The following is a 23,513-nucleotide window of genomic DNA, read 5'->3' as shown; positions in this document are numbered from 1 at the left end:
ATGGATTGGGTGTGCCTTTCACATACGGAATAAAAATTGAGTCAAGTTAGTTAGGGTTGTTTCTCTTACACAGCATTGTATGCAACATCAAATGTAGGCGAATCTGTGAGGAAAGCCAGGAAGAAAATTATGATTTATTTTCTTGGACAAGGGTTGTTCAGATCAAGGCACTGGATGATGAGCCCGAACTTCGAAGTGGCAAATATGGTCAATTGGTACGATAACAAAAGTATAAATACAGGTAAGGGTTGGTCATTGCCTGGATTATGGAAGATTCTAAGGAGAGAGAACTTTCGATCAGTTAGAAGGCAAATTAAAGATACACTTTTTAAATTGGCTCTGAATGTTCACCAACCTCGTCGACTTTGTTCTTCTTCTTCCCCTGTTTATAAAAAATTAGTATATTTGCCACCGCTTGGATCTTTCCCTAATCGGCCGCATCCTTTTTAAATGACCATTGGAAGATGTTCAGAAAACACAATCCAAAATCATGATAGAAGCAGGTAAGCAGGTCAACAGAACTGAGCTCATGGTAGATTTAAATGATAAATCAAAGCTCCTTTTGCATCTTTATCCCTGCAGCCAAAAGAACAAGGGCCCCCAAAATTATAAGAGGCAAGAATAACCACCAAATGCCCCCAGATGGTCAAGTCTCATATACAAACTAACAAACCTGTTGATTCATGAGAATTTCCACTGCCACATTCAGATCCCCATCAGCAGCTGCTAGTGCAACTTCTACCTGTGTCTGAAACAGACCAAAAATTAATCATATGATTTTAGCAATGTTTTCCACAAATTTTGTAGGTTACAAAAAATCCCATATGCTGCAAAATAATCAAAGACTGAAAAAAGAGACAAAGTATTAACATTAAAATAAACTGAAACAGGAGAACCGTGAAAGGACATGCATATGGTGAAATGGATGATTAACAAGTAGGGTGAACTTTACCTTCTCAAAGCCCATTGATACAAGTTTTAGGATTTCTTCATCAGAAGCCTCTGAACCCTGTGTCCAATTGCCAGGTGAACCAAGAGGGATAGCCAAAGCAGATGAATCAGAACAGGTGTTCAAAATAAAATAAAATAAACACATAGAATTACTAAATAGACCTGATGGCGTGCAGGGACTCCAGCTGCTGCATTATCTGCTGCTTGCTGCCTAAAATTCCCAAGAACAAAAAAGGGATGAACATCAGGCCACAAAAATGGAAAGAATGCACACCCTTTGATTACTTGTTCTTCTTAATCCAGCGCCACCATAGCCCTAACCGAACATGAACTGTTGATGTTTGTACTAAAAATAGTGGACCTCAACATGAACTGTTTATTGTCTAACCACACTTTTTTCTTTTTTTCTTTTTTTTTTTTTTGGGGTTGGGGGGGGGGGGGTGTTCATCTACTTCATAAGGTTTTGAAGTCAAGAAAACTAAACACGTTCCACCAATGATTAAAAACGAAGTACTATATCATTCCAGACCAGCATCAGGATAATCCTCGTAGAGCCAATTAGATCATTAAGCATGCACGGAAGTATTTTTCTAGTACCTCCCATCAGATAATTGTTGTCCTGTTCCAGTTGTTGCCACATCTGATGGATGATCTAGGTTGATGTTATCCAAGAGTCTGGCCTGTAGGTTTGAATCTGAATTATCAGCAGAAACTATTTGACTTTGCCCAGATCCAAGTGTCCTCCCCCTCCCCAGAAATCTTTGACTGTCTTCAGTAGACTGCATGTAATAAAAAAAGAGCATATTAAATCTATAAATTTTCATAACTTTGTTATGATGATTCAGGGTAGAGGATTCAAAGATGAAATAAGTAGACAACAATACAAAAAGTAAAGAAAAGAAATTTGTTGGCTTAAACTGACAGAAGGACGAAACTTTGAATTTTGGGCTCAACTGTCACTCTATCTTATTTTCCACAAATTATTTGGCCTTTAGCCACGGTGAAGGGAACTTGGGGAAACCAGAAATTTGACCATTTTCTCCAGAATCTGCTACCACAGGTTGAGTTGATGTGAATGATAACCACAGAATTCTCTCCAAAAATATCCCAACCTCTAAAATCCCTAATTATTGAATAAGTTTTTTTTTTATTGGCACTGAGTGTCCGGGAACAACGTCCCGACTAATCCTAGGGGTGCACAGGCACTCGGCATGGAGTTTTCTGCAAGTGCATCTCGGGTAATTCAAGGGAAAAATGTCCCAATCCGATAGCCCCTAGAGATTGTTTGCACCCAATGAGATTCAAATCTTGGACCTTGGAGGGAGCATACTACCAGGACCAAAGCCTTTACCACTTGAGCCAACCCCTAATTATTGAATAAGTGAACTTATGAAATAGACGGAGACCACTCTATCTTAACAATAAAATACGTTCCTGAAAGCCACACCAGGGAAAAATCAGACCAAGAGTATGCTCCTTTAAAGATGAGGTCAGTTATCAATTTGCCAGATCCGAGACTTGCAAAATAAGTGAACAACCATTTACGTCATGAAAGAGGAATGTGTAAAAACTTTTTTTTTTTAATAAGTAAACGATAATGTTATTAATAAAGAATAGGCAAAGCCCAAGTACACAAGATGATATACAAGAGAAAATGCCTATCTAGGTCACAATATTAGATACTAGAAAGCCATGAAAAGTCAGGCCATTAAAATCTAAAGCTATGGCCCATAGCATGTGTAAAAACTTCTTGAACACTTTAAAAGATCCTGCAAAGGTGGTTCACTCAATACCTGAGCAGATGATTCCCTTTGTGGCATCCATGACAACAAATTTCTCCAAATATTTCCAGAAAATAATCCACTGCTTAAGAAATAATATCATGTTATGATTCTAGTTAGAGTGTCAATAATAAATGGCTGTGAAAGCATAACATACCTAGAAGCCGTATTTTGGCTTGAATATGTCGGGATGAAACCCGCTGAATTCTCGCCAGTGCACAAGATAAATTTAGGCCATCTCACGCAAGATGACTGAAAATCATATTAGGAAAGATCATATCCCGATGGCACCATATATAGCATGCCGCCTTTAAGGTTACTACAGGGATAATGACATGAACAAGCACAAAAGGAAAACAAACCAAGGTGCAGGAGAAAAACAATATAGCATTGTTGGGCTAACAGAGATGCCAATCATGTGAATGTCGGGATTTCAAACTTGACATAAAAGCCATAAAAAAAACACATAAAATATGAAAATAAATGGGGAGAGTGGAGCTTGACAGAGATTGATCCCCTCACTCTTGAGGAAGAATGCAGTTTGCTTGCCTTTCAGGGCTAGGATCCTGTCGAGCTCCACTCTTGCACCTGAGTAAATGCATCCCAATTTATAGCTCGTACAGAAGTAGAAGCATCCTTCTCCCCCTACACTTTTTTTTAAAGATAACCTGCTTTTGAACTAAGGCTATACGCCTCTGATCTTGCAATCTTGGCAATTGTCAATGAGCTAAAGTTGGTAGCTGGCTTAGATAGAACCTGAATATCCTTTCCTTAGTTACCTGGCACATAACTCAGCCAAGAGCCACTGCCTGTTTCTCTAGTAAGGTAACGGACTCCTAGCTCTAGTGGTTCAAAACCACATTTTCCCTCTACTCCAGTGGGAGTGAGGGGAGGTAGTCCTCGAAATCAGCAATGCTGGCTGTCAAATGATGTTACATTATAGGACTCTGAAATCTAGAGACCTCATATTAGCAATAGGTAAGGACAAGTCGGGTGGACAAAATGCAGAGGTGAATTGAAAGATAAATCCAAACTTGTTGGGAGGAAGATAACTGATGTAGGCTTATCATCCACCCCCTGTCCCCTCTAAAAGTTACATGTCCTTTGACTGCTGCTCAAACTCACTTAACACAACTTCAGGGAAGGAAGCAAATTATGACACTTTTCCAAATAGTGTTGCTGTATCGAAAGCAGTATAGTTATGATACTTACAAGCCAAGAGGAGGACTCGATGCTAGAATAAAATGATGTTCCAGGCATCAAGAAGTTGAATAAGCCATAAGCATCTGAAATTAAACAAAATTATAAATTTTAACTAAGTTCCTTACAAAATATGGTGGAATAAGATGGGGCTATTAGTAGGAGAGAGATGTATCAAACATGGAGGGAACTCACATGCAAATCCAGACAAAATGCCACATAGGTGGCCCACTAATGAGACATTTGTCATAAGAAGCTGCAGCACAATCAGCAAGATCAACGCATACCTGGAACATATAATTCAAATAATCACATCTTATTTTCAATAAATTTTTTTTTTTTTTTTATACGTTATTTTCAATGAATTATATAAGAACAATATATAGAAGATAATAGACAACAGATAAGCACTTACCATTTGGCAGGCACATTAAAGAGTCCGAAGACACTGTAAAATGAAAGCAAACAGTTAAAAATCAGAAGACCCCATAGGTGGGTGAAATTAAAAGAAACTATGCAATCTCTTCTGGATGATAATAATATTGAGCCAACAGGACTCAGGCATACGCACTATCATGAGTGTAAAATTTTGCATGCATTTGAAAATTTAGTTCTCCAAGATTATATTATGTAATTATTGAAAAAATAATAATAGCCATGTCATATGTTGTAAAACTAATCATCATACTGACCAACCTCCTAGATTGGATTCCACTCAACCTCGTTTCAATCACAATCGTAGAAAATATAATCCCTGAGAAGCCTATTGAGCACTCATTCATAAGAAATAGATAAGGGTGAAAAGGATTATGTGCCACCACTAGTGCAATGAGAAGATGAAATATAGCATTGCTTGTAGCCAATAGAATTATCATGTACAAGAAGCGGACAGATCCCATGATTCTCTCCAATTCAGAACCCAAAGGAATCAATGCCAACATGTTGAACAGAACATGAAGCAGTGAACCATGAAAAAAGATGGAGGTATAAATCCTGTAAACTGAAAGAAACAAAAAGAGTAAGGTCAATTGATAAGACACAAACAATCTACATTCTGAAGACATGAGATAAACCATGAAAGATACATATAAGAAAGAAAAGATTCATAGGTTGCAAAATAGTCATATCCAATATGCAAGGGTGTACCTTGGAAACGTGATAGAACTGCAGAGGGCAAGAAGCATATTTCAAAAAAGGAGTCATATCCAACTAAGAGACAGACCAAGTATATAATCCCACAAACAACCACCACAGCAGAAGTAAGGAATGGAATGCCATCCCACCATTGCCCCAACCTAGTAGGCAATCCTGCCTGTACACAACAACACAAAACCAATGTGAATCCAACAGCTCAAGAGTAAAAGAAAGAATTATATTCTGAATGGTAAACTTCCTATCCATTCAAACCTGATGAGATAATGGAATTCTCAGTACTGAGGGACAACCCTTTGTTTTGGATGGGGAAAAAAAGGAAGGATGATAAGCACCACATATATCCCATTAGAATGAGGAGTCAAAATGATGACCAAGCTTTTCAGCAAAATTTCAAGGTGCGTGGAGGATACTTATGCTTTTTAAGTTCTAGTCCCCTACCATATTTAAAAAAAAAATTGAAAGCTGCTTGCCCTCACTAATAAAAAAATAGCAATCCCTCCCGTTCTGTTTCCTACTTTGATTTGTATCTTCTATAGAGTATATACCTCAATACAATAAAAACTCAGGAAACGATTTTGATCAAAAGCCAAAAGTAGTTATATCAAAACATGGATGTCTTCTTTCCAGTAACAAATAATTTTATGGAACAAACCAACAACAGAAGGAAACAGCAAATACCTATTTCCACTTTATTCTATCTTTATGCCAGTTTCCCTGACATTACATATCAATTTAACAGATTATTTACTAATCGTGTAGACCCAATTAAAAGGAGGGTAAAAAATTGTAATTACTTGGAACAAAGCCAAACATCACCAACCATCATTTTATGCACTTCCACGCCCATGCCACTAAAATCACAAGCAAGTTGGGTGTACATCGTTAAATGTATCCTCCGGGAAAGGCGAATTTCCCCCACCAACCATCATTTTATGCACTTCCATGCCCATGTCACTAAAATCACAAGTTAGGTGTACATCCTTAGATGAATCCTCCAGTAAAGGCGAATTTCCCCCATGCCTAAAACTTTGTACTGGAGAAACTTCATCACCTGAAGCAACTACCTGCCACAAATACTCCTAACTGTAACGTAAAAGATTTAAGTAACAGCCTAAACTTCGGAAATCCCAAACCAGATCCAACACACGCGCAATTCAGATTGGAAAATAAAATAAAACACTAATTCTTCTTCTAATTACTCAGAGAACAAAGCCAAAGGAAACAACCAGAATCTACGTCCTATACATAATTCCTACTTTTTCGTTGCCAAAAAGAAGAAAGTCAACCCCACCAAGTCCAATGTGGTAGCTTAACACGATTTCGAACACATTTAGTTTGCTTTACCATGTCCTCTAAGACAGAAGCAAAGTTCAAGAATTTTGTTTTCGCATTTCCCAGTGTTTCTCAGCAACCAACCGGAGCTAAATTAAAGTTAGGAGTCCCAGCATCAGTAACACAGCATCACCTAAATTACGAACCAAAAAGAGGAGTTGCAAAGGAAGTAGTGGATCGGAGTTTACCTCGGTAACAATGCTTGTCCTCATTTTCTCCGAATTTCCGTTCTCTGGGACTTTCTTTCCTTCTTTCTTTGATCGAGAATAATTGCTTGGAGTGACGAACCGGCCAACTTAAACGTAATGACATGCACTCGAGTTTTCGGAAGTCCAAAACCCAAACCGGTTCGGGCTAACAGCTCGGGCCTCGGGGTTAGGGTGGCACACTAACCGGGTTCAACCGGGCTGTACCATGCTAATGCCTGCGTCATTTTACTCGTGTTTTCTCTTTCTTTCTTTTTTTTAGTTCTGCTAATATTCATAAAAGCAAAATTCTTATTACAAGCGATCTTGTACAGTAAATTACACCGATGTTACATATAAAACATCCATAACGAAACGGTATAAATTGAAAATTAAAATAATTTTTATAAGATAGAGATTTTTTTTTTTTCAAAATTTTTTTCTTTTTATTATTTTTAATAAAAAAAATGACATTAACATCGATATGCGATTTAATGAGAGAATCGATTGTACTGTACCTAAGAGCATTGGCATTGGATTAGTCAAATATATTTTTATCTTCAAATTTAACAAATATCATCCATATATGCTCCACATTGAATTAACTAAATTGCTTTCATCAAAACTATAAGTTACAGTAAATCCATTCTTCTTTTCAAATATAAAAAGAACTATAACAAGTCTAAAAGTATTTTTTAAAATTATTATATTATAGATATGAGATTTTTATTCATATGAGATTTTACCATCCATATAAATTTGAGATTATTATATTATAAATTTTTAGATTGTAAAAATAAAAATAAATGTGATTTGTTAGAGGTTATTGAAGATTATAAAAATTAAAATTAAAATTAATTAAAAAATATAAATAATAAAAAATAATAATATTTTATCATTATAGAAAGTGTGATGACTAATTCAATATAGATTTTAAATTTTAAATGATTAATTAAAGATAAAAAAATTACATATTAATTAAAATTTAAAGAATAAGATAATTAATGCTAATGCTAATGCTCTTCATAAAAATTGACGTCAGTTTATATGTTCATGTAGTTGCAGGTTAGTGATACGACAATTTGTACGTTGCAACATCCGCCTGTTGTGTTGTCAACTGTATCGCTTTTGTTTTTTCCTTCTTTTTTTCACTCGAAGGGCTTGCAAATAACAGTCGAAAATTCTGAAAGAGACAAAAGCTAGATTGGAAAATTTAAATATTGAGTTGAGTTTTTTTTTTTTTTTTTATAGATAATAGTAAATTGAGATAATAGAATAAATTTTATAGAATTTATCTAAAATGAGTTAAGATAAATTTGAATATTAATATGAGTTTAGATGTATTTATAGAAAACTAAAAAAACTTGTAAAATCTCACATATAAAAAAATATTGAATTGAAAAAGATTGTAAATTTCACATATAAATAAATTTTAAATTGAGATAAATTTAATAATTTAAGAATTAAATATTTAGATGTTAAATTTAACTTAAAATTATACTGAACTGAGTTAAACTCAAATGAATTTAACAACCAAACGAGACCTTAAAAAACCAATCATTGATCCAAAAGCCTTGAAATTATTAGATACTAATTTGGTTAAGCTTTTAACCCTCGTATCAAAACAATCAACAATTACAAATAAAACTTCATCACTCTTAAGAAAGATTAATGGGTTCAGTTCTGGAGAAAGAAATGGAAAAGGTAAAAGAAAAAAAGAGACGCCAATAAAACGAATTTCGTTCTCTAAATTTTTGCTTCAGGAATTGGGATAATTTACAAGTTCAACATTAAAATCAAACTAACTTTGGTAAAGGGGTTGGGTAGGGGAAACGCAGCAAAGTGTTTCGAAAAATACGCTGGATGAACATCTATATGACATTCTGGATAGATTATTTATACTGCATTCTGTAGCCCGACATTCACTTTCATAGCAAAACCGGTCCATATCATCCTTTTGGCAGTGAGAATCTGGTAGGGAGGCATGATTCTTCAGTCACCCCCATCGATAACTCTGCAATCAAAAGTTCACCTGTCTCGAATTGTCACAGCACGGAGACATTTTGCATTAAGTATTTGAATTTGGTGTTCAGAAGTGTGTCAGACGGACGAAGGAAAAAAATAATCAAAGAAAACTCTAGAGTGGCCATAGAATGTGCAACTGTGTAGATAAGTTTCAAATTGGAAGATGACAAGTTTTTTAAGAAAACAAATCTAGTTATGAACTGTCAGGATGTTAAATTTAATAATATGGATCCTGTCCAGGATATGCGTAGTACTTGTCCGTGTGTATGAGCAAGTGCATGTGTACATGCATAAAGTTTGTCAAAATGATCAGCGCTTACAAGAAAATGTACCTAATTCCCTCGCTCCCAGCCTCCTAATCTATCTTTTGGGTCATAGTTTGTGAACAGCCGAAACTCATTTCCAAGTTTGCTAGAGTGCTGAGGCCGAAAACCACATGGATGCAAACCCATAAGCTCAGAAGCTCTGTCCTTCTGCACTTCTCCTGCAAGTAATCATAATGCAATCTTTTAAATTTATCCTAGAAAGCCATAAAGGAAATGGCACAATCAATGCCCTGTGATGATAATAGATACTTCACTAAATCTCTTTCTATCCCATTGTTCTCACTGATGAAATGGTAAAATGTCTACCTGTAAGTAGAAGTAAGTGAGGTTCTGCTGGTCGAGAAAGAAAGGAAATCGTTTTAGTGACTTTCTCCAAACACTCCATACTCTGCCATGATAATGCCATTTATATGAGCTCGTCAATTTGTTTATCACCATAAAAAAATCTAAATTTCACAACACACAACAAAGAAAGCTTTATTGGCACATGCAGTGACAAGAAATAGACATCCCTAATAGGTATCTACCAAGGAGTTGTGACAAATAGGTTGAACCCACTGGAGACTTCTAATCCTTTGCACCACATGTCAATCTCTAGGTAATTAGGTGTAATATTCTGTGAACCATGTGACAGCAGATGCTCAAAGTCTTGGCAGCCGAACTGAATACCTTGGTAATGATCACATAGTCGTTGGTAACGGCTCTCAACTGCCCATCACTCACTGGTACGATTACTAATCACACTCCCTTCTCATCTATTCCCGAAAGTTGGCTCAAGAAAGTCCTTTATGACCCCTCTCATACATAGCCATCTCTTACTCTACTTTTTTACAATGGCGGTATTCGTGCATGCTATATTTAACCGATGAGTTCCCTTTATAAGGAATGCACAAGAAATTGGTTTATAAGCATATTGGAAGGATCAAACATCAACTTGGTTTCACATAGTTGCTGTTACAGACTGGTTAAAAGAAGAATTAACCAAAATTGATCCTCTCGATTTTTTTTCAATAAGATTAAAGATCTCGTGGATAAAGGGCACATAATAATTATGCAGTTCATTTACTTCTATAATTGATAACTTCATTGAAATATTAACATGATAAAGTTCATTATATGAAACATCACAGCAAACAAAGCATTCCCTGGGGCCTGTCTAGAGTTTTGTTATTAAGACAACAAACAAATAGAAGAAATAATGAGGGGGTAAAATCCTTCATAAGTGAAAGAAGAGTTGTTTTGAATAACTTCCGCTTAAAGGATGGGCACTTGATAGCAGTACACAAGGCAATAACAAGACCAAAGAGGTAAAAGGGCCAGTTATCAAGTATTCCGTACTATAAACAAATAAGCTTACCAGGTAAGGAGGATCTGCAACCACAATGCCATAAGCATGCTTCAGTTCCGATGGCAGCTCTTCTGGTCGATTGTAATCATAAAAGATGAAATCACTTCCATATTGCTCAAAACGTTTGTCATACTCAAGAAGTTGCACTGAGATCTTATGATCAAATTTCTGGAATCAATCAGATAAAGGGAAGGTGTAAGCTAACGCAAATAAGTACTTGTTATGCAGATGATCTTACACGTGACAAAGTTGATTTGCTTGGGCAAGAGATGGGAGATTTATCAACAGTATTCCCATGTAAGAGGCAATATCCAAACACTGCACGTGCGCCTTGTTTCAAAAGATTGTTAATGATACCGAAGACTGATACAAGCAGGCTATGCTTTTAGCAGAACTGGCTTGTTCCAGGCAATGCACTTTCTCAGTCAAAAATTATATTTATCATCCCTTACACCATACACCAATATGGGATTTGTCATTTTAGTCCTTCTATTTAAACGCATACATATTGATGTGTTATTGATGTGTAAATATGTGTATTTAAATAAAAGGAAAAAAATGACAAATCACATGTTGTTGTGTGATGTGGGGATGATAAGTAGCATTTCTCTTCTCAGTAAAGCTAACTTATTGTTTACCTTTCTACTGGGTTCTGTGATTGCTCTCAACTGAGAAACTGTCCCTTGAAAAGCTTAATGACAGAATCCTAATCATATAAAAAGTGAGATTTCCTTATTTAATTCTTCAGACTAAAATATGTACCGCCCAAGGAGCCATGGAGCTTGTTCCATGTATATCCTTCCTTCTTTTTGATTGTTGGTTTCAATGTATTATCTCTGGACCGAGGTAGCTCAATAGTTCCCTCGCAATCTCTAGCTCGAAGAAACGTATTACCACAGAATTCTACTTATCATTTTCATTCTCGTGCGATACCTTACACTTAGCTCATTACAGAACAAGACAATGCCATGAGAATAACAACATGCGATGACAAATTTAATACACTGCCAAAACCAAAAGCCTATTGTTTGCCCACATTTTCCATATTTTCATCCCCTCATCCGAATTGTCCCAAATTCCAGATACCCAAGCAGATGACCACAAAAGTCCAATTTCTTCAGAAAAACGCAAATTGGAAAACGTAAGAAAATAAGAGAGAAAAAAATTATTATCAACAACCTTGAGATAGGCGTAGAGAGTGGGACAAGCGATGCAAGCAACGGGAGAATCGGAGGCCTCGCAGAGAGTGAGGACCTCTTGGGCCACTGTCTCGGCGGTCTCGCGGTCGTACCAGAACTGGCTCATCCTCCAGTCCTCCGCAAGCAAAGCCACCTCCTTTTCCGTCCCCTCCGACTCTCCTTCATTGTCCATGTCTGGGTCAACACCGAGGGACCGGTTCTGCTCGGCCAGGAACTCTCTGAGTGCCGCGAGGGTTTCGGAGCTCAGCATCGGCGGGAGGTCGTCATCAACGGCGTCCTTATGGGTGTCCGGATAATTTCGGAGCTCCTCCATTTCCTTGACTTCCTGCGACGGTGCAGTGAAGCTAGGAAATTGCGACAAGCAACCGACCAATATTAGATGATCCTTGTGCCCTTCGGCGGCTGCGTCACTTTTGGAGGCCCACATAATCTAGGGCAAGTTTGGACTCCACTCTTATTTATTATTTATTATTATTATTTAATATTTTATTATTTTTTCATTATTATTTATAAAATATCTGATATTACTTTACTACCTAAATGCAATCTAAAGATTAGTACTCAGTCAGTACAATCTTTAAAAAGATTGCTGTTTATGCATATATTGGGCCAATCAATTATTCCGTCACACGAAAAAAATTCTGTACATCATATTTTCATTTCATTATGATAAGATGTTATTGTCTATCAATCTTTATATTTTTTATTCAGAAAAATTAAAAAAAAATTAAAAAATAATAAAAACCATATTTTATATAACAAAATCAAAATAGAATTGAAATACGGTGTATTGCATTACACGTTGAACAAATTGTTCAGGTGGCGAGAAAGAAGGTAATTAGGATAAATTTCAAGGGGTTGAAGCGTGAAAACCACTAAAAACAATACTAATTATGGGCTGAACGTTCGCAATTTTATGTAGTGAGGTAGGATAAAGCAACAATTATCAAAGACTCGGCAACATAAAACTCTAACCCATCCATGTCTGCACAAGGCAATTGAATAAAGATGCATTTGTTTTTAAAGTTTTGACCAAAACCTATACCATGGTAAGATAAATTGTGCTGCTATCATCAGTTTGCGGATAACTATTGTTACAACTCATTTAGCCCAAGGGCAACAGATAAGGAGAACCAGATCTATCTTTCCCAAACTGTTGTTCATAAAATTAGCCCCCAACTGCTTCCAAAAGCTTCAGAAATGTTCTGAATTTATATCGAACATGTTGCTGCTACTTGTTTTGTGATTACCGCTGTCCTCCTCGAGCTCTGAAAGTCCAATTGTTTCTCCATTTCCAACTGGAGCATCCCCTCCCATCTCACTGAACGCAGAAAAGCTTGATTCACTATCTTTAATACAATTCAACAAGCTGTCATAAACATCCGCAGAGACAATCTCCTTATCCCTGAGTAATCTGATAAATTCCTGTGCTCCCTCTACATCTTCTTTGCATATAAAGTAGTCCAGACAGGCAGCCAAGCTTTCCTTGCTTGGCTTCCACCAAGGCCCACAGACCAGAATTGCTTCCTTCATTGCTTTGAGTCCCTTTTCAATTTGATTAATCTGAATGTACCCCGTTGCCAAACAATAGTAGGTTCTTACATTAGGCTTTATTCCTTTCGCCACTACCCGGTTTACAAGGGCTTCAGCCCTCTCCGGAAGACCTTTCCTGCAAAAACCACTAATCAAGAGGTTGGGTATCCTGATATCATAGTTTAACTCACTGGATTCCCACTCATTATGTATCTTCTCAGCACCGTCAATGTCTTCAAACTTTAACAGTGAGCTTATGATACTTATATACCCCCTATTGTATATCCTCTCCTTCTTCTTGTACACCTCCCAGAGCCTTACCACTTCCTCTTTCTTGCCTATTGCAGCATATTGTGTGAGGAGGTGATCAAAAGCTGAATGTCTCCTTTTGGCAGTTACTAATCCCTCTGATTTCTTCAGCATTGCCAAAGCCTTCTCCACCAGCCCAGCTTTTGTGTACCCGTTTGCCGCAACAGCATAGACAGTCCAATCCAAAAGACCAACAGGATTGGATTCAATCCTTCTTAGAATCTCGTCAATTCCCTCAACATCAGAAGCAGCTGCATATGCACTGAGCCTGATAGAATAAGTAAATTTGTCAAAACTAATTCCCTTTTCTTCCATTTCATGCATCAGACAGTCCAGCTTCTCATGATTTCCGGTCTGATAATAAAGATTAAGCAAAACATTGAAAGCCACTACAGTCCTTTCCAACCCCAATTCTCTCATCTTCTGCATAATGGCCTCTGCTTTCTCCACATGTTTTGCATAGGCATAGCAGTTGAGAAGAGCACTATAAACCTCAAGAGCTCTTAACTTTGTTGGAACATTATTGAAATAATTCTCAGCTTGTTCTATCCCACGAACTTTTGAAATCAAGTCTAGTCGGATGGCAATATCACGGGACGAAAGGTCAAAGTATCTTCTGTCAGTCATCCACATAGATACCTGCTTATAAAAATAACAAATATGAAAATAACAGTTTTGTTTCTTATATAATAAGTCAACTATCTTCACAATAACAGTTATGTTCTGGTTAATGGTTATTCAGGATCCCACAACACGACATTAATTGAGAAAGTTATTTCAACCGTTTTCACCATCATGAAGATGGATGATGTTATTTTGAGTCCAAGTAAGAGGTACAAAACTAGACACTAATCCTTTAAAGAGGGCACCCAGACCCAGCTTGCTATGAGCTCTACCTGCAGCAAATACGCTTGGAGACTGTTTTGTACATGTCAAAGAGCGCATTGGAGACATGCATCCAGTTATTTCTTTACTTTTACAGGTAAAAGGGAAGATTTAAAATATCCAAAGCCATCCAGTTATTTCAGTAACAGATCAATCAGTGCCTCGATATTTGAGAGGCAAATAGCAATGCCGGTTTACTAAATTAAAGAGAGACTATTTACGTGGGAACAACAAAACATGTTGTTCAGATTCGGCACTAGAGAAAATATTGACCAACTCGATTAACAACCAAATGGCTTCAATGAACGATAAAAATCAAAGATTTCAAATCCTGAGAGATCAAAAAGAAAGAAAAAGAAGTAATACGTCAAGGAATACCTCAAGGGCGTGGGCATATCGTTTGTAGCGTCTGAGCTCCTTGACGATGGCAAGTAGTGGTGCTCTGCTGACAGTTCGGCCTTCTTCGATCCATTGCTCGAGTATGGGAACGATGGAGACCCTGGGATCTCCGATGGGAGAAATCCGACGGTAGAGAACGTTCAAACAGGGGTTCCATGGTTTTCCAGAACGAGTTGGCACGGTTGAGGTTGAGTAGAGCGAAACGCCCCCACCGTTCCGGAGAACGAAACGAGCGCACAAGTTTCTTGCTGTAATCATTCGGGGGAAGCCGTGAGGGTTTAAGGTTAGAGAGAGAAGCGACAGTTTGAAAGCAAAATCGCTGCAGAACAGTGACTTTTATGTCGCTGTGTCGAGGATCTACCACTACCCTAATCCTTTAGCTGCATTATTTTACCCAAATATTGTTCTATGAAAAATGGGTATTTGTCTACTTGACGTCCTCTGAGTTTGGACGTTAAAGTTAGTTGAATTGAGTTGAAATGATAAAATATTAATAAAATTAAATATTATTATATTTTGAAATTTAAAAAAGTTGATTGTTTATTATATTTTGTGTTGAGATTTGAAAAAGTTGTAATGATGAGTTGAGAGTAGTTTACAAACCAAACGCAGCTTTGAAATTGTATTTTTTTTTTAAAAATATTTTAAAATATCTTTGAATACAATAAAAAAATAATTAATATACTAATAATTAATTCATTAACTATTAAATAAAAAAATTAAAATATGAACAGTCAAATTGATGGGTCTAAGTTGCTAACTTAGTCGAAGTAATATCATTTTCCTCATCAAAATGCTAATTGAGTTGCGATCGTAAAAAACTGTACTGCAATTGGCCAAGAATATCTAGCAAATCATACCGGCCGACATCACTCCGCTGTTTTTCCAAGGATGGAAAGATTTTGCATTGCAGAAATATTTTCACAAGAGACCATTTTGTGCATAGAATGACTATAGCATGTTTCATCAGAAAAGATTGTTATAGCGCAGATTCTCTCAGGCTGCTCGTTACCTCATCCTTGAAAAGGTGTGAACAACTGCTCATTAAGTGAGGTTGTTGAGGATGAAGCCTTCTAAATGAGCCTCAATTGTTTTTAGTGGGATTGAAATACATCAACACACAGCACTGACCGTAAACATGCTAAAAATAGGTAAAATAAATTTGAAGCAGACATTTATCAATTGAAAGCTTACTCAATATTCATGAATAAAATGATATAAGCTCCAAACAAAAATGATGCAAATCCTCATCGCCCCAAAAAACCACCAACTACAATGTTCAAGAGTTCTAGAAACAATTTAAAGTACTATGAGATAACCATACAAAACACTCCCAGGCAAAATCTCTTGTCTGATCCCTTAACGATTTGCCTTGGCAACTCTCTCGATCTCATCCTTCTTCTTTATTGCATAGCTGGACAATGAAAGCAAAAATTCAGTAAGTCAATGACATCAAGAAGCAAGGGACACTCCTCTCCTTGGGGAGAGAAGGAAATACCCACGCAATTCCCAAGCTGAAGCAGGGGGTGAAGTGGAATAACTAAGCTCTTCTTTACCTGTTTGAAGAGCCCTTGGCAGCATTGATAAGTTCATCTGCCAAACATTCTGCAATGGTTTTAATATTGCGGAATGCAGATTCCCGAGCTCCAGTGGTAAGCAGATAAATGGCCTGATTAACACGTCGCAAAGGGGAAATATCAACAGCCTGACGCCTAACCACTCCGGCAGAGCCAATACGGGTTGCATCTTCACGAGGTCCACTGCAGTTACAGATGTTCAGAAGATTTTGTCACCAGAAATTTCATTTTAGAACATTGAAAACTATAAAATGACTCACTATCAGTGAGCATACACCAACTCCTCAATTTGAATAGACAAATCATTAGTACATATTAAAATGCAACTCCTTTTAGCATTTTCTGAATCTCCCCTCCCACTTTTGACAACTAATATTTCCCATTAGAAGATTTGATGATACATAGATGAACCTCTGATTTTCCTACATGCAAGGGGAAAAATTATACTCATCCAGTGTACCTGTTCACAACGGCGTCAACAATAACTTGAATGGGATTCAGATCGGTTAGCAAATGAATAATTTCCATTGCATGTTTAATAATCCTGACAGCCATTAGTTTCTTTCCATTATTCCTGCCGTGCATCATCAGAGAGTTTGTAAGCCTCTCCACAATAGGACACTGAGCCTTACGAAATCTCTTGACAGAGTATCTTCCAGCAGTGTGAGGAACATAGGTAGCATGCTTGGCTGGTACCACTCCAACGTAATCAGCAAGTGAAATGTCACTGACCTAAATGATAAAAAAAATAAAGCAAAATCACAATGGCGAAGGAGATAGTAATTTATACGGACAAGTTTAACTAAAAAAGTTGCATAAGAAAAACCAATTAAGGGATTCCAATTAAATTACATGAACATATCACACTGAACATGGTATATGGCACAACGTAAAGAGGCAAAGCAAAGAAAAACATGGCTTCTAGGTATGATCCAATCAGGGATGAGGTACCTCCCGCAACAATCAAAGAAATTTAAATGATCCTTAACAACTAATCAGAAGAATCTTGTTCAATCTAAAATTGGATCATCAGCCACTGTCAACTAGTACGAGTTTAACCATGACGCGATGTAACCTCAAAAGAAAAGCAGTACGAAAATCTCATGGGCATCATAAAACAGGGAAAAAAACCAGTTTCATGGGAACGATTGCCTCATGCGTCAACAGTTTGCATAATATCAAGTAGTGCTCCAAGGATGATAAAACCATCTTTCAACCACAGATTGCCCCTTTGTTTTAATAATCCACGTAGATGAATAAAATCATTCCACGGAAATTTAGAACGCAGTAGTTGATCCAAACAAGAAAGACCCAGGATTAGTTTCAATGATGCATTGATGTAATGAATCGGAGATACGGTCAGGCTAAAATACAAATCATCGTTTACGATCTTAGGAAAGGGGACAGAAGGTCAATATCTCGAAATCGCAGTCATTAATTCAAGCTAACAACGGACAACAAAATGAACAAGTATCAACAGGAAATGCAATGAGATCCAGCTATAGCAGCAAAAGCTACATAGCAATCCATTAATGACCGCCTCCATTAATAACCGCTAAACCTATTCGACCAACAAATCGGAAAAACTATAAAAAGAAAAACACCAGTTAAGTAAATGCTAATGTACAAGAAAGAAACGGATCTGTCCAAAATGTCGCATAACATCAATCTGTTCGCGACTAAAACAAATAGCCGTCTTGCACTTCTCTGGATTTCATTTTTGGCCCGTTACGGTTACGTTCTTAAAACCAAACATAGAGTAAAATACTACAGTTAAGTGAGAAAAACTAAAGATTTGAAGGATTTGGAATATATGGAAACCTGCACGTCATCAAAGCTCCAGCGGTTGAAAAGCTTCACATCGTGGTGAGGTTCCGCTGGTTCCTGAGCTATCGCAACCTCCACGTCAGCCATGGCTACGAGCTTTTGTGCTCTAAAGAGAGAGCGAAAACCCTAGATGTTGAGGCGCACTATCTCTCGGAGCGACGATGAGGGGGGATAAAACCCTAATTTTAATATTTATAGGGTGCCCTTGGGGCTAACGTGCGGTTTGTTTCTATTATTCATTGCGTGGACGACCATGTTATCCTAATGGGCAGACCAGTAATTTTCCACCGCGTCTGATAATAAATACTGTAGCAACTTGCTTGGCTGTGATGCTGTCCGATAAATATTTTAGCGTCTCATTATTATAATTTTTTTAAAATTTTTATATAAAATATAATAAATAATATTAATTTTTTTTAATTTTAAAATAATAATACTATTAAAAAATAATATTTTAATAATATTTTATTTAATTTATCTAAAATAATCTTATTTCATTATCCAAAAACCAACATATAATGTTTATCTCACTATGTGGTGCAAGTAAGAGCAGCCTCATCGGTTTTTCTAAAGGTCCGTATATTTTAAAATTTGGATAAAATATTTTAGAGAAACTAGTCTTCCCTAACCAGTTTCTGTATCCCTAAATTAGAAATTTCATTTAATATTTATACAATGATTCTCCAAAGAGTGATGCTACTCTCACCACGAGGAGCTCTCGTTGGGGCTCCCGTTAGTAATTTTGAATTTTTTTTTTATATATATATATTTTTAACACATTTAAATATTTTTAAAAAATAAAATATTTATAATATTATTAAAAAATATTTATTTAATCATTAAGTAAATAATAATAATAAATAAATAAAAATGACAATGGTAAAAACTAACGGTAAAAACAAATGGTAAGAGTAGTATTTTCCTTCTCCAAATATAGAGATTCATTATATATCTACATCTTGTGTTTTTTCTATCTGGTTCTTGTTGGTTCCCCATGAAACTCTCTCTATTGTTCGTCGTTTGTATTGGCCCTCTCTCACACCATTTGCCACCATCGACAGCAGTCCCTCCAATTGGCACATTTGGCAAGTTTCTGCCCTTCTCTCTCACACAATACCCTGAGACGCTTGAAATCTCTCTCAAATTCTATCATGTCTTTCCTCTAAGATAAATATACGGCTCTGAGCTTGGGGCTTTTTTGCGATATGTATTGATTTGATCTTTGTGAGATGCAAATTGAAAACCCTAGCCAATGTTGTACGGTTGGATTTCGAATTTTTCATCTCTCTATCTATGAGCTTCTCTAGGGTTTTACGAATATGATATTTTCCTATAAATTTTGAAATCACATTGAGGGAAAATGCATTTGGTGAGCAATTGGATAATCTTTTCTACTGTGTATTTTATGTGGTGCTTGACTCTTGGCTCTCATTGTGGCTCTAAGATTTTGTGATTATGATGTTTATGTTTTCAATTCCGTTATATGTAGTCAATTTCGTGTATTCTTTGCACACTCTGTTGAAGTGGCGTAACTTATTTTATATTAAAAAAAAACAAGATGAAAAAGACGAAGACAGGTCTCAGATCCCATTTTGGAGTTCCTCTAACTTAGATCCTATTTTTGCAGCTCCTCATTTTCGCATTCTTTTTTGGTTCTCTTGTTCCTCCGCCTACTCTAAGAGGTACATTCGTCTCTCTTTCAGATCCTGAAGATTGGTTGTCCTCTTCCGCCACCTAGCACTTCGATTCTCCAAACTCTGACTTTGAGAATGATTTGGAAGAATAAATTTTCACAATCTCCTAACACTCCACACTCTACATTATTTTTATTTTTTATTTTTTTTTCTTTTATCAAATATTTATTATATGAATAATAAATAGAAAATTTGAAATAATTTAAAAAGAATAAACTCAAAAAAAATTAAAAAAAAATTAAAATTTTAAAAAGTTTAAAAAAATATGAAATGTGGATTGTGGTGAAGATTGTGTAGCAACACTCGATTTGGAAAAGTTTTTTTTTTTCTTTTATTTTTCGTGTTGGAGACTTGCTAGTTGCAATTTGTGTGAAATTTGGTGTCATTATCTCCGCAATTTGAATAGAATGAATTGTAATGGAAATCAAACGAGTCCTTCAAGGTTCCAGAATGCTAAACCCCCTTCTGGCGTGGGTTTTAACAACCTCCAAACGAAAATTACCAACTAGCCCTGCGCTACTATAGTCTTTAACGTAGAGTAAAACTACATCGTATGAAATAAAAGAACTACATCTTAAACATAAGTAAAATCTACTCCGTTTGGCAAAAGAGCAAGCTGCACCGTTTTACTCCAGCCAACCCGACGTCGCCTTTAAGATTATTAAACGGTGTCGTCTGCAAAGTGATAAAGTCTCCTTCCCTTCTCTAGCTGGTTTCCTAAAATTAAAGTACCATCAAATGAGTAACATTTCTAAAATTTGATGAATTTCTCATTAAAATCACTGCATTGAATTTACCATATACTAAACTTTGAAATTTTGGCAGCATATCTCAAACAGCCGAGTACCTCAAAACAACAAGAAATACTATATCTCTCCCCTTCCAAGCTAACTTCACCTTTATCAGTACCTTTCTCTGATCCTAAAAGAACGTGATCAGTCTTCTGGCCAGTCCTATACTCAATACTCATCATCAATCTTAGCTGAAAAACCATCACAATCATGAAGGTATCGGAATCGATTCATCATAATTCATAGCAAACAAATTCACCACTCGTGTATAGTTTTTTGCTGGTTGAAATTAAGTTGATTTGGCTTTTTTTGGCAGCAAACGGTGGTGATCAAGGTGGAGATGGATGGCCACAAGTCCTTTTTTGGTGAGCTGGATGGACAAAAAGTCCGTTCCAAAGCCTTGAAGATTGCAGTCGGCATTTCAGGTAACGAAATACAACATTTAATTGGGTCGATAAGATATTATAATTTTATTAATACTGAAAATTACAATATATATATATATATATATTTTCAATTTCGATCCTTTTTTTTATGGGTGTACATATATCTGCGCCTTGCGCCTATACTTAAAAGTGGCTATGTATGTACTGTTTATTACTGTTGATGTTACTGTTCATCAACAGTAATGAACAGTGTAAAGTTTTTTTTTTTTTTACAATTGTTTATATTACCTTCATTATCGTTCATCAACAATAATAAACAGTGTAAAGTTTTTTTTTTTTTCTTTTTTCGCATATTTTTTTCCGCAAGTGTTTATATTATCTCTTTCTCTTTAAATAGACTTTTTTCTGTATTCATCTAAAGAGTAAAATAAATTATTACTTCTGTCAAATGCTTGCTTTATAGTCGGATTGTTATGTAATTGTTATTTATAATTCTTGAATTTTTAGTGATTATATTAGAATTTGTAAAAGCAAGTATATATAATTGAATTGATTGGATCAAATTTGTGTGATAAGTATTTTTTAGATTTTTATTTAAGTTATTTAGACTTTTATAGAGTAATACTAAAAGTGATATATCATTTTTAATCTTCAGATTTAATCTAACGGTAGAAGTTTAAATATTGATTTAAACTAACATAAAATAGATAATTAAAATATAAATATTCTATCATACACTTAAAATTAACTTCAATTTATATATCTATATATATATTTGTCGATATCTTAAAAGAGGCTATCCTATTACTGTTAATCAACAGTAATGAACAGTAAATAAGCTGTGTGGTTTTTTTTTTCGCATATTCCTATACTGTTCATTACTGTTATGAACAGTAAAGAGGTTTTTTTTTTTTTTCCACGTTTGTTTTGTTTTTTTGTTTCTTTTTAGGTTCGTCTGTGTGAATGTCAATGTGCGACGTAATACCACAATTGTATGGGGGGAATGAAAGAGAGAGAGAAATGAAAGGTGGGGAAAAATATTGGTTTATAGGTTTTAAATTACAACTCTTCATCTTTAATTTTCAGATTTAATCTAACGATAGAAGTTTAAATATTGATTTAAACTAACATAAAATAGATAATTAAAATACTAATTTTTTATCATTAAATAAATAATAAAATTTTACTGTACATTTTTAAGAAAAAAAATTATCTAATTAATTTGAATTTTTAATATAATTTAAATTTCATAATAAATGATGAACATAAATAAATAATAATTTTATTTTTATACATTAGAATATTTTAATATTCAAAGTTATATTTTATTTTTTTCTTTAATTTGATAGATGTGGCAAACGTGCTTTGCACGTTTATCACCACTAGTATATATATATGTGTGTGTGTGTATGTGATGTTCAGGGGTGGTGGCGGCATCTTTAAAAGGAGACAAAAAGAACCAAATAGAAGTAAAAAGATAAATGAATGATACAATGAAACTTACAAAATTACTCAGGAAGAAAGTGGGATTTGCAGAAATAATTACTGTGGTCGAAGACAAAAAAGAGGAGAAGAAAGAAGAATCGAAAGTAGAATACAAGGCGTGGCCTTGTAATTATATACCTTCCTACTCCTTTCCATTTTATGTGCCGTCAGGGATTACATGGCTGCAAATTTAAATACTTGGCTGATATTTGAGGTTAACATGTTGCAAATTTAAATAATGTTGATCTTTAGAGGAGCGGATGAGGTTGCTCTTATTCATTTGGCATGCATGTTGTTTATTTATTTATTAGTATTTTGTTTTAACAAGCTGTATTAACATGAATGTAATTTTGTTTTAACATGTATTATTCTATTTTGGAGAATATGGGCCTTTAGGGAAGCGTCTTATTCATTTAGCATGCATGCTATTTGTTTTTTTATTAATACTCTGTTTTAACATGGTGTATTAAATATATTGTATGAAACATGTTGTTTTAACAGACCAACAATTTTTCCTTTCTAAGTGTCCTCGTCAATAAATATTTCTCTAATTATTTCGTATAATTTCCTATTGTTGTTTTAGCCTATTGTTTTCTATCATTATCGCTTGCTATTTTTTATCCATTTACCATGTTATTCATTTCCACTTAGCAAGTTGTGTAGTATCATTATATGTTACTGTTTTTCATTCATTTAGCACGATCATTTATTCCACATACATCCTGATTGTTAGTTGGAAGTTAATTGTATACCCATTGGCTGTAATGATGACAAAGTTGGTGGGGATAAAGGAGAACTAGCACATACTCATTGGCAGGGTAACTTTGATGATCAATGAATACTGGCAAGCAATTGTTGCGGCCATTAAGAAAATTGTCACTTTCTATATGTCACAATCCATTTCCTGAATCGGTTTGCAATATCTTGTCCCCATTTCTTTTGAGCTTCTAATATGTTTGAATCCACAAACTTGAACAAAAAGAAAAGACAAAACTATCCAATGAGTGAGTCACGTAGTAGCATTAACAATATCTCACGCTCAGTAAACTTTCATCAAAATGAATATTCAATATGTTATTGTGGTATTAAAACATGTCGAAGAACTATCTATACGAAGGATGAGGG

The 23,513-nt window shown here is 35.5% G+C and overlaps 4 protein-coding genes and 1 long non-coding RNA gene across 9 annotated transcripts; 1 reads left to right on the top strand and 4 right to left on the bottom strand.

Annotated features, from left to right (window-relative positions):
• Positions 1-118: 118 nt before the first annotated feature.
• On the bottom strand, positions 119-6,690 carry LOC109013486 (rhomboid-like protein 15). 2 transcript variants are annotated; one of them, XM_035689881.1, is made up of 13 exons: positions 6,608-6,690; positions 5,079-5,244; positions 4,629-4,932; positions 4,348-4,380; positions 4,128-4,219; positions 3,945-4,018; positions 2,890-2,984; positions 2,745-2,814; positions 1,549-1,730; positions 1,114-1,162; positions 953-1,009; positions 674-748; positions 119-576 (listed from the first exon to the last, which is right to left on the bottom strand). In XM_035689881.1, exons 1-13 carry the CDS (start codon positions 6,629-6,631, stop codon positions 571-573), a joined length of 1,227 nt encoding a protein of 408 aa, XP_035545774.1. In that variant the 5' UTR covers positions 6,632-6,690; the 3' UTR covers positions 119-570. The 2 variants fall into 2 exon arrangements, with proteins under 2 accessions (XP_035545774.1, XP_018851135.1); XM_018995590.2 differs by lacking the exon at positions 119-576 and having other exon boundaries at positions 665-748.
• A 1,552-nt stretch (positions 6,691-8,242) lies between these two features.
• On the bottom strand, positions 8,243-11,940 carry LOC109013484 (EEF1A lysine methyltransferase 1). Of its 3 annotated transcripts, none has more exons than XM_018995587.2 (5): positions 11,483-11,940; positions 10,313-10,471; positions 9,262-9,343; positions 8,950-9,113; positions 8,243-8,636 (listed from the first exon to the last, which is right to left on the bottom strand). In XM_018995587.2, exons 1-4 carry the CDS (start codon positions 11,927-11,929, stop codon positions 8,962-8,964), a joined length of 840 nt encoding a protein of 279 aa, XP_018851132.1. In that variant the 5' UTR covers positions 11,930-11,940; the 3' UTR covers positions 8,243-8,636; positions 8,950-8,961. The 3 variants fall into 3 exon arrangements, with proteins under 3 accessions (XP_018851132.1, XP_018851130.1, XP_018851131.1); XM_018995585.2 differs by having other exon boundaries at positions 8,962-9,113; XM_018995586.2 differs by having other exon boundaries at positions 8,243-8,618; positions 8,962-9,113.
• Positions 11,941-12,500: 560 nt separating this feature from the next.
• Positions 12,501-15,021, bottom strand: LOC109013483 (pentatricopeptide repeat-containing protein At2g20710, mitochondrial-like). Its single transcript, XM_018995584.2, has 2 exons — positions 14,608-15,021; positions 12,501-13,983 (listed from the first exon to the last, which is right to left on the bottom strand). Exons 1-2 carry the CDS (start codon positions 14,884-14,886, stop codon positions 12,697-12,699), a joined length of 1,566 nt encoding a protein of 521 aa, XP_018851129.2. The 5' UTR covers positions 14,887-15,021; the 3' UTR covers positions 12,501-12,696.
• Positions 15,022-15,780: 759 nt separating this feature from the next.
• Positions 15,781-18,232, bottom strand: LOC109013482 (40S ribosomal protein S5). Its single transcript, XM_018995583.2, has 4 exons — positions 18,027-18,232; positions 16,666-16,937; positions 16,185-16,388; positions 15,781-16,042 (listed from the first exon to the last, which is right to left on the bottom strand). Exons 1-4 carry the CDS (start codon positions 18,117-18,119, stop codon positions 15,988-15,990), a joined length of 624 nt encoding a protein of 207 aa, XP_018851128.1. The 5' UTR covers positions 18,120-18,232; the 3' UTR covers positions 15,781-15,987.
• Positions 18,233-20,571: 2,339 nt separating this feature from the next.
• On the top strand, positions 20,572-23,147 carry LOC109013481. 2 transcript variants are annotated; one of them, XR_004801275.1, is made up of 3 exons: positions 20,572-20,733; positions 20,834-20,942; positions 23,122-23,147. It is a non-coding gene; the product is annotated as an uncharacterized LOC109013481 (long non-coding RNA). The 2 variants fall into 2 exon arrangements; XR_004801274.1 differs by lacking the exon at positions 23,122-23,147 and adding an exon at positions 22,326-22,841.
• The last annotated feature ends 366 nt before the right edge of the window (positions 23,148-23,513 follow it).

This window comes from Juglans regia, chromosome 4, assembly GCF_001411555.2.
Source record: "Juglans regia cultivar Chandler chromosome 4, Walnut 2.0, whole genome shotgun sequence".
NCBI classification, from domain to species: domain Eukaryota; kingdom Viridiplantae; phylum Streptophyta; class Magnoliopsida; order Fagales; family Juglandaceae; genus Juglans; species Juglans regia.
The sequence above is the reverse complement of the archived record's forward strand: the minus strand, read 5'-3'. Positions and strand labels throughout refer to the sequence as shown.

What these genes read in the sequence shown, in the direction of transcription:
- LOC109013486 (XM_018995590.2), bottom strand. Translation starts at nt 6,631, where the DNA reads ATGAGGACAAGCATTGTTACCGAG. An exon ending in TTTAATGTGCCTGCCAAATG is followed by an intron (nt 4,220 to 4,347) that starts GTAAGTGCTTAT and finishes TATATGTTCCAG; the next exon opens with GTATGCGTTGATCTTGCTGA. An exon ending in TCGAGTCCTCCTCTTGGCTT is followed by an intron (nt 2,985 to 3,944) that starts GTAAGTATCATA and finishes TATGATTTTCAG; the next exon opens with TCATCTTGCGTGAGATGGCC.
- LOC109013484 (XM_018995587.2), bottom strand. Translation starts at nt 11,929, where the DNA reads ATGTGGGCCTCCAAAAGTGACGCAGCCGCCGAAGGGCACAAGGATCAT. An exon ending in CTCTCTACGCCTATCTCAAG is followed by an intron (nt 10,472 to 11,482) that starts GTTGTTGATAAT and finishes GATTGATTCCAG; the next exon opens with AAATTTGATCATAAGATCTC. An exon ending in TTGCAGATCCTCCTTACCTG is followed by an intron (nt 9,344 to 10,312) that starts GTAAGCTTATTT and finishes TTATCATGGCAG; the next exon opens with AGTATGGAGTGTTTGGAGAA.
- LOC109013483 (XM_018995584.2), bottom strand. Translation starts at nt 14,886, where the DNA reads ATGATTACAGCAAGAAACTTGTGCGCTCGTTTCGTTCTCCGGAACGGT. An exon ending in GATATGCCCACGCCCTTGAG is followed by an intron (nt 13,984 to 14,607) that starts GTATTCCTTGAC and finishes TTTTATAAGCAG; the next exon opens with GTATCTATGTGGATGACTGA.
- LOC109013482 (XM_018995583.2), bottom strand. Translation starts at nt 18,119, where the DNA reads ATGGCTGACGTGGAGGTTGCGATAGCTCAGGAACCAGCGGAACCTCAC. An exon ending in GTTGACGCCGTTGTGAACAG is followed by an intron (nt 16,389 to 16,665) that starts GTACACTGGATG and finishes CTGTAACTGCAG; the next exon opens with TGGACCTCGTGAAGATGCAA. An exon ending in GCCAAGGGCTCTTCAAACAG is followed by an intron (nt 16,043 to 16,184) that starts GTAAAGAAGAGC and finishes TTCATTGTCCAG; the next exon opens with CTATGCAATAAAGAAGAAGG.